The 10,252-nt window shown below is 32.4% G+C and overlaps 1 protein-coding gene across 1 annotated transcript; it reads right to left on the reverse strand.

Moving 5' to 3' along the window:
- Positions 1-2,671: 2,671 nt before the first annotated feature.
- Positions 2,672-9,097, reverse strand: LOC132145016 (SLA class II histocompatibility antigen, DQ haplotype D beta chain-like). Its single transcript, XM_059555694.1, has 6 exons — positions 8,977-9,097; positions 8,501-8,585; positions 4,731-5,000; positions 4,295-4,576; positions 2,892-3,008; positions 2,672-2,805 (listed from the first exon to the last, which is right to left on the reverse strand). Exons 2-6 carry the CDS (start codon positions 8,562-8,564, stop codon positions 2,780-2,782), a joined length of 759 nt encoding a protein of 252 aa, XP_059411677.1. The 5' UTR covers positions 8,565-8,585; positions 8,977-9,097; the 3' UTR covers positions 2,672-2,779.
- Positions 9,098-10,252: the final 1,155 nt, after the last annotated feature.

A 10,252-nucleotide genomic window follows, 5' to 3' on the forward strand; every position in this document is an offset into this window, starting at 1 on the left:
ATTATTGATTTTTATTTCCACTTCACTTTTTTCCTCTTTAGCCCGGAGGACACGGCGTGCGTGATTTCCAACAAGAATGTCAAATTTGGACTCGTCTGACCATAAAACACTATTCCACTTTGAAATAGTCCATTTTAAATGAGCCTTGGCCCACAGGACACGACGGCGCTTCTGGACCATGTTCACATATGGCTTCCTTTTTGCATGATAGAGCTTTAGTTGGCATCTGCTGATGGCGCGGCGGATTGTGTTTACCGACAGTGGTTTCTGAAAGTATTCCTGGGCCCATTTAGTAATGTCATTGACACAATCATGCCGATGAGTGATGCAGTGTCGTCTGAGAGCCCGAAGACCACGGGCATCCAATAAAGGTCTCCGGCCTTGTCCCTTACGCACAGAGATTTCTCCAGTTTCTCTGAATCTTTTGATGATGTTATGCACTGTAGATGATGAGATTTGCAAAGCCTTTGCAATTTGACGTTGAGGAACATTGTTTTTAAAGTTTTCCACAATTTTTTTACGCAGTCTTTCACAGATTGGAGAGCCTCTGCCCATCTTTACTTCTGAGAGACTCTGCTTCTCTAAGACAAAGCTTTTATAGCTTATCATGTTACAGACCTGATATCAATTAACTTAATTAATCACTAGATGTTCTCCCAGCTGAATCTTTTCAAAACTGCTTGCTTTTTTCGCCATTTGTTGCCCCCGTGCCAACTTTTTTGAGACCTGTAGCAGGCATTAAATTTTAAATGAGCTAATTAAGTGGATAAAAGTGTAAAATTTCTCAGTTTAAACATTTGCTATGTTATCTATGTTCTATTGTGAATAAAATATTGGCTCATGTGATTTGAAATTCCTTTAGTTTTCATTTTATTAAAATTTAAAAAACGTCCCAACTTTTCCGGAATTCGGGTTGTAAATTACTATAGCATTCCTACAGTAAATATAACAAAACTTATTTTTTAATTAGTAATAGGCTATGCATTACTAAAATCTTCCTTTGGACAACTTTAAAGAAGATTTGATTAATATTCTGTTTTTTCTTTTTTTTTGTACCCTCAGATTCCAGATTTTCAAATAGTCGTATCTCGGTCAAATATTGTCCTATCCTAACAAACCACACATCAATGGAAAGCTAATGTATTCAGCTTCAGTAATAATAATAATAATAATAATAAATTTGACTGGTTTTGTGGTCCAGGGTCGCATATACCCTTAAATATTCATGATGTTACTCTGCAAAAATCGAGTCTAATTCCTAACGGTGAACAAAAAAAAAGACTTATGCATTTTATGTATTCTTCTTGATCTATAAATACTGAAAACAATATGATAGCTGTAGCTTTAAATATTGCGTTCGTTTTCACTGTCAATCTTCAGTTTGCATGATCTACTGTTTCACAAGCACTGAAAGCGGTAGCTGTGTGACATGTTTGACAAAAGTATCCAACTATGAAATGTTATAATGAATTTAAAGACAGTAAAATATATGCATGTGTCCATTAAGACAAATGAAAGGTTGTTAAATCTCAGCTGTCACTAATGTCAGCCTGGATATGAGTCGAGAGGACGCCGCAATGCTGCTGTTGTACAGTGGGTTGTAGTAGCTAATGATGTCCGCTAGAGGGCATCAAAACACAGTTAATTTATTTCCATATATTTCTTTCAAAGTTATGAATGGGCCAAAATATTTCGCACAGGCTGCACAGCTGGTGTTTTCTTAAAGGATCTGTGAAAATAAAATAAATATACTTACATTTATCCCACTTAAAACCCTTATTACCTTCTTTGATGAGTTAACTGAATGTTGAAGCAAACAAGGGCGTCTGAGTATAAATGACACGGTTTAAAAGTCATTTTAAGGCTAAAATAATTTATTTCCGGTTTTTAACTGTTGTGACTACTCGATTATTTCTTGTGCATTAAATGCGTGGAATCAAGTAAAATTAATTCAAAACAGATTTTACAAATGTCCAGCAATACTGTCTCTGACCACGGGAGGGCGGAAGTGTACAACTGAAAAAATAGACCTGTGGCGCTGTTCAAAATACAAACATCAGTATAAATATATTTCAATTAAAAAAATAACTAAATGTATAGTAGATGTTGTTGTTTTTTACCTAGTTACACACGAAATCTTTACTTGGAACACAATTTCTGAAAGCTCAAACAGCAGAACCACACACCAAATCTGCAAAACCATACACTAATTCTGGTTTGGACTGTTTCATAAAACACGTTTTGCAAAACACAACACATTCACACAGTTCTCTGTGTAACACTCAAAAATCAATCAGGAATTAATATTATGGCAAAGGCAACAAAAAAAAAAAGCAAAGTTTTGAATATGTGTGTAAGCAGTTGAAATAAACTGCAAACTTCCCAAGAGACCCTCAATATGTCTTACATTTATATAAAATAGTTACATTTTAAAACCTTATGTAGAATCTAATAACAATCTTTTTTACAATTATTTTTAAATGAAATTCAAAAAAGTTTGTCAAATAAATTAAATGTAAAATAGAAATTCTTCAGGGAGTCGTTAGCTTTAATACAAAGAGCTTGTTGCAATTTGAGGCATTTATTTTGGATATTTTTTCTGTCTGTCCCTATGTTTTGTTTAGATCTGTGGTTTTGATATGTAAATGAGCCAGAGGCAATCATGCACAGCTAAGTTAAGCCATTAATTCTTTATTAAAATGAGCAATAATATGGAAATAAAATATTTAAATACACACACACACACACAGAGTGGATGTTCAATGGTTCAACCCAGCTCTCAATTGAGGGCAAGAGAGGTAAAACCTGGGAAAGAAAAGAAAAGATTTTACACATTCCTGCATTATCATAGTTGTATTATTATTTTCGGACCAATAGTGGTCGAGGTTTACCTCTGTGCCGTTTCTTGTAGTGCCAGTATGCAGCAGAAATAGTCACAACAAGGCCGATAAAGAAACAAGAGCAACCCACAGCTAACTTTATGATTCTGGTTTCGAGAGAGGTCGAGTCTGAGCGTGAGAAAACAGTGACAAAGACACACACAACATGTTTAACAGTACATGCAAATCAATACAGCAACAGCGCAAGAAAAACACCCGGATATCATGACTCCATGCATTTCACAAGCTGGAAACTTCTTCAGTAATGCCAGCAGGATGACAGAAGAACTAGTATTTCATGAACACAAACAAATACAGAAGCATTTGAAGAAGTGGCTTTGTATTTGCTGACAGAAAAGAGGAAGTGATACTTTGGACTGGACCACATTCGTTGGGTAATGGACAGAGTACCTTGTCACTTCCAGTGCTATATAATATTTATTTATTTGCCAATATTATTTATTTGCTTTTTTAATTAATATTTATTAGTCTTAATTTTTCTTTTCATTTAGTTTTTAAGTAATTTTGTTATGTGCCAGACCACATTTATCAGTTGTGGACAAAATGCCTTGTCAATTACACTGTCATTTTAATATTATTTATATATTATTATAGTTATTCATATTTTTAAATGACATCCATGCTTCTATTTTAAATTTTTAATTTTATTTTTTTAGTTAATTTAGTAAATATTTAGTAATTTTGTTTAGCACCAGACCACATTTGTGGGTCATTAACAAAATACCTGCACAGTTCAAGTGTCATTTTAATATTATTCATATAGTATAATTGTTTAAATATAGTATATTTCTTTTTTCATATTTTGTATCATTATTCATTATTTTAAATTAACCTTTATTTTATATATTTTATATATCATATATCATTTATATATTTATTTTATATTTTATATATCATATATTTAATTTTAGTGTATTATTTTAGTTACACTATTTATTATTTTTACTTAATTTTTAGTCATTCTGTTATGCACCATCTGTTGAGTCACGGATACAATGCCTCTTCCCTTCAAGAGTTATTTTAATATTATTTATATACAGTTTTTGTTTTGCACAATAATTAGCCTTTCATTTTTTTTTTCAGTCATTTTAATTTTTAGTGATTTGGGGCTAATTTTTATTCGTATTTATAAATATTACAATTCAATTTTTATTTCTGTTTAAGTTTTAAGTTTTGCATGTACTATTTATATTTTTATTTATTACAGCTTTATATAAATAAATAAAAAAAGTTATTGTAAAAATGTACTTAATACCTTTATTGATCAGTAATAACCCTGGTCAGTTCTTCTGCAGGAGTCAGATGTAACATGTGCACTGACAGTCATATGATCATGTGACTAATGAGCCGTGGTGAGCTGCATGAGTCGTCTAATGACTGTGAGTGTGTCTCACCCCACTGAGAGACGAGGGGCTCCTCCAGAGCGCTGTGCTCCACTCTGCAGCTCACTGGGACTCCTCTGTGCAGCACCAGCTCCAGGTACGAGTGCATCTGGTAGCTCCAGTCACCGTTATCCATCAATTCAGTAGAGACCACGTCTCCAGTGACCTCTGACCCGTCCAGCAGCCAGGTGATGTTGATATCCTGGGGGTAGAAATCGTACGCATGGCACTCCAGCGTGGTCAGCTGACCGTAACGAGCTTTACTATCGGAGCGTACAGTAACAACGGGGGGCACTGGTGAGAAGACGAGAGAAATGAGAAGGAAATCCATCAAATTTAACTGATGCATCTCTTCAATCAATTCAGACTCTCTCATAACTCAAAAAGACATCTTTTATACTCCGGCTCAATAACCTCATCTAACATGTGAGGAGTTGAGGTTGCTTACCCTTTCTCTTTTCACTTTTGATATAAAGTCTGGCATTAGCTCTGCATATTGTTTCCAGCTCCTCCTTCCGCTGTTTCATCTTCCAGCTCTGATTGTTGAAATGCTCAGCACTTCTGATCCCAAGCTCATCGTAACCAACGTACTTCCCCAACCTCGAGTCATAGCTGCACAGAAGCTTTTGGTTGAAGACCAGCTTCACTGTGTAGACCATGTCAGACAAATCTTCTCTGATAAACTCACATTCATCGATGTCCTGGAACACATAAACATCTGAAGGGAACAGAGAGTTACTCAAACAAATGTCAGCATGTGCCAGTTAAGATGCACTCTTGAGGGTTCAATATGACATAGAAGACCATTTCTGGTCCCTTTCAGTAAACGGAAAAGAGCATTAATAATCTAATGAATCTTCTTCCATTGTAAACAACCTTTTGTGGATTGGGAAGGTCCATGAATGTTAAATGGGTCATGAACTATGGAACGCCGAAGCTGACTTAATTAGAAATAAATAAAAAAAGAAATTTACAAATGAAAAGCAAATGATAATAAATAAATAAATATACAAAGAAAAGTAAAAAAGCAAAAATAAATAATTATTTATAATTTTATTTTTTTCCCCACATTTATTTATTTTATATTTTATTTTTACATTTATGTATTTATTTCTATCTACATTTATTTATTTATAAATGTATTGATTTTCACATTTATATATTTCTAGATTTATTTATTACTACATTTATATATACATTTATGGATTTCTAAAATAAAAAAATATATAATAAATAAAAAAAAACCTTTACAATGTCATTGTGATATAGAAAAGGAAAAAGAAATATGGGCACAAAGATGAAATTAAGTCCATTCTCAGGATTTGTAACTCTTGTGTTGTCCTCTGTCTATACAGTATAAGCTTTCCAACTGAAGATTCATGAGATGAACCTTTGAGCTATTTCAGAGAAATGGTTTATCTTTGGTTTATCATCTACATTCTCTTCATTAGTAAAGATTCACTTGCACAATTCATGCCAAATTTACAAAAAGTCTAATAATAATGTGTAAAAATACAAATAAAAAGTGTGCTTGGCAGTTTATGACAACTAGATTAACCATTTTGCATTGAATGACTTATACGATGAACTAAAGACTATGTTTTGAGGGGTAAGACTATTGCAAAGAAAACTATATAATACATTTGGAGCAGCATGACATTAGCAACTAATAATGTAGGAAACTGCAGATAAATGTGCGTAATCAATTGCATGAATGTACAAAAGCAATCGCAACTTGTTCAAAAGAATGAGGAACTGGTTTTATGATGTGTATAAATGACTGGATGATGTGGAGGTTGTACAAGTAGTTTTGAGAATTTCATTTCTGATCTGGTCTAGTTTTTCAGAGTGCGAACCATCAACAGTCTCTTCCACATTTTACTGGTTTTCACGCACCTGGACTTACAACCAGCCTTCATCTGAGCGCAACAATATTCCCTTGTCATTTCTGATCTGAGAAATGCACCAAAGTGACTGAGAAAAACTGTAATATTTGTGACTGACACCATCGGTTGTATGCAGCTGTACAGTGGAGATGTTCACTGTCAAATATCATTCAGAAAGCATTCGTTCTAAAATGATTTCACATTTTTTTCTTGATTACAAGAAAAAAACTAAATTGTTCTTGTGGTGATTTATTTCTTGTTTTTCATTTAATTCATAAGTTAACACTGCAAATGAACTGGTTTCAGGTTTTTTCTGCAGTCGAGGAAAGTATGGCCTCAATTATGTCAGTGATCGCTCTCATTTTAAAGATTATCAAGAATGATTTTTTTCGATCTGCAGTCTAATAAAATGTATTAAATTAGCCTATAGTTTAGACTACAGGCTAATTTAATTCTTTCTTAACTTTTTACTTAACATTAGTTCTGAAGAATTTTAAATCAACTTCATAATAAAAAGGCTATGGATTTTTGTCATAAGAAATATAGGTAACAAACATAATGAATACCCTAGCTATTAGTCTAGAAAAAAAATCACAAATCACGAATATGACTGAACAAGCAGCAATAAGCTGCTTATCATTGCTCTTTTGTTGATTCTGACTGCTTCCATTGTCCTCATCTATAAGACGCTTTGGATAAAAGCACCTGATAAATGACTAAATGTAAATGCAGAGAGGAGCACACACCTAACTGAGTGAGTCTACACACGTCCCGACTGGACAACACTGAGAACAACATGGCGCTTTCAGCTATTGAAACGCTGGGGTTTGCTTTACTTTTGGTTTGTGTTTTCCTCATGTTGGTGTTCCTGATAACATAAATAAGTTTCTTGAATATGTGTTGCATTAAGACCGATGCTTCTCTTTCTTTTTGGAATTATTGCTTGAGAAGACAAGATATTTATTTCCCTTAATTATAACATTTCTAGTATTATTTTTAAACATTTAGTCAAACAATAATATATTATCTCATGTATGTCTAATATCAGGGCTTAAAAATAAATTGGTTTTAAGTAGAAACAATTACATTTCCCGTGTTACAGGTTAGAACTTTCAATGTATTATTTTTTTTTTTATGAAAATGTTGTTTTATAGAATAGCTAGGGTATTCATTATGTTATATTGCTTATGACCAGGGCTGTCGAAGCTCAGTTCCTGGAGAGCCGCAGACACCCAGAGTTTAGATCCAACACACAAATCAAGTTTTCGATTGAGCCTGAAGGACTTGATTAGCTGGATCAGGACTGGGGCTAAACTCTGCTGGGCTGTGACCCTCCAGGAATTGAGTTTGACACCCCTGCTTATGATGAAAATTCATTAGTCCAGTGCTTCCCCTGTCCTGCACCTTTTGTATTCCTCCCGAATCAGACACACCCCATTTAGTTCTTGCAGTCTCCACTGACCAGCTGAAGAGAGGGATCAGGTGTGTTAGATAAGGGAGACATACAAAAGGTGCAGGACAGGTTTGGGAAGCACTGGATTTATTATGAAGTTGATTTTAAATTCTTCATAAAGAAGTAAAAAAAAAAAAAAAAAGAATTAAATTAGCCTGTATTCTGATCTATAGGCTAATATTTTAACTTTTATTAGATAGCATATCGGAAAAAAAAAATTCTTAAAGATTTTTTAAATGAGAGAGATCACTGACATAATTTAGGCTAACCTTTGCGTAACACTTTGTGCCCTTTGTACTTATGAATTAAATGAAAAACAAGAAATAAATGACAACAAGAATTTGTGATCAAGAAAAACATATGTGACATCATTGCATGGCATGGCGTGTGTTTCACTAGCTCCATTAATAAATAAATGTGGAAAAAATAAAAAAGGAAATAACCTTCCAAATAATTAAATATTTTAGATTTTTTTTACTTTTCTTTGTATATATATATATATATATATATATATATATATATATATATATATATATATATATATATATATATATATATATATACATACATACATATCTTTGTACATTTATTTATTTCTAATTAAGTAAGCTTTGGCATTCTAGAATGAACTGCCTGTTTTTTATTCTGTACAGTTCTCTAAGGTCTACTTATGATGTTATCAAGATGTAAACATAGAATCCAATTATTTCAGTCCAGAAGATTCCAGAAATCAGCAATTTGTCATTTCACTTATCCGGATTGAGGTTTGGAACAAACCATAAGAAACAGCTCAAATGTATTTGATCCTATGTTAAGTCACCATGAAATGGCCAGACTGGCACTACAAGTCAGTCCAGTTTTTATAAGAACTAAACTCACCTTTAGACGAGACACAACAAAAAACAAAGCCCACCAAGACAAGTCCAAGTCTGAATGTCCTCATCTCTGTGTTGTTCTTCAAGTGCTGTTCGAGGAGAGAGTTTAGTAATCAGTCTGAATAATGACAGCATTCATAAGCTTCGCTGCTTGTGGATACTTCCTCATGATTTAGTATCAATCACGCAGAAACCAGGAACAAAAAGTACAATGACTGTAAACACTCTTTCAACAATTTTGTCTTTACTAAAACACATTTCAATTATAAGATCTTGTTCTTAAACATCTTTTCACACCACTATCATTTAAACTTTTTTTTAATAATAAATTAAAATACAAATCAAAGAGCATTAAGTGTGAATTAACTAAATTAAACAATAGTTAACAACTCAGTTTGACAACCCAATGAACTACTCTCTGACCTAAATAACACAAACCAATCTATACTTACACTTGTGTTACCCAAATATAACACTTACCTCTCAGCACAACACACCACTGTCTGGGGAAGTGTCATCGAGATGAACGGGGAGGCTAGCAGATGTTAATGCTAACATGATTAATTGACTTACTGACGATATTCAGCGGATAAAAAACATCTACTGCCACCTTCTGATGTAGATCAAGATAATATCCTGATCTGTGTTATGCATTTTTACAGATGTTTAATACATAAACGAATTATAATTTGTTTTAATTCGTGCTATCAAACGATTAATCGCATCGAAATTAAAAGTTTTTGTTTACATAATATAGGTGTATACTGTGTATATTTATTATATACAAACACATGCATGTATATAAGAATATATATATATATATATATATATATATATATAAAATATATTTCTATATTATATAAAATATAAGAATATTAATATGTAACTGTATAAATATTTTAAAAATATATACTGTATGTGTTTATACATTATACAGTACACATATAATGTAAACAAAACTTGCACTGATTTTAATATATACATGCATAAAATCTCTTTAATAATATATATAAATAAAAAATAGTGTCTTATATACATTACAGTCATTTTTTTATTGTTTATATAGTTTTATTGAATTAAAGTATTTAGAACAAGATAAATTAAGTGAGCCATTAGCTGAAATATTTTTTTATATACATTTTGTTTAAAATAGCAATTTATTTTCATGGTTTTAACTAAATATAATATGCCTAGATGCAATAAATATTCCACTGAAAATCATAGAAATGAGATCATTAAATAGCTTGCACCTGAAGTAACACACTGAGCCACAAGTTTGTTTTAAGGACATATCACCCTTTATATTATCGTGACATTTTTCAGATGAGAATAATGATCGCATGGAGCATCGGTTGAGATGATGCTTACAGCTTGAGGTTTCATTTCATGGTTATGTTTTGCTGTTGTCTTCTTAAAAAAAAAACACACAATGAGCTGTGGAAAAAAAAAACAGCCACAATACTAAAGAGAAGAGCTGAAGATAGTAGAAAACAAAGAAAAAGAAATTATGCAGGAAACAGAAATCAGGTCATATTGACAGATGCAAGCTGCGAAGTCATGAAACTTACATATGTACAAATTTTGAAATTTTTTTTTTTTTTTTTTTTACAAACGTCAGATATTTGTTTTGTTATGACACAAACTATATTTCCAAGTATTTAATTTCTAAATATGAGGGTAACTTTGTTAAAACCATAAACTGTGCATTAAAACAAAACCAGACTAAAACTCAAAAACCAAGATTTACAAACAGTAT

Source organism: Carassius carassius, chromosome 8 (genome assembly GCF_963082965.1).
Source record: "Carassius carassius chromosome 8, fCarCar2.1, whole genome shotgun sequence".
Classification (NCBI taxonomy): Eukaryota; Metazoa; Chordata; class Actinopteri; order Cypriniformes; family Cyprinidae; genus Carassius; species Carassius carassius.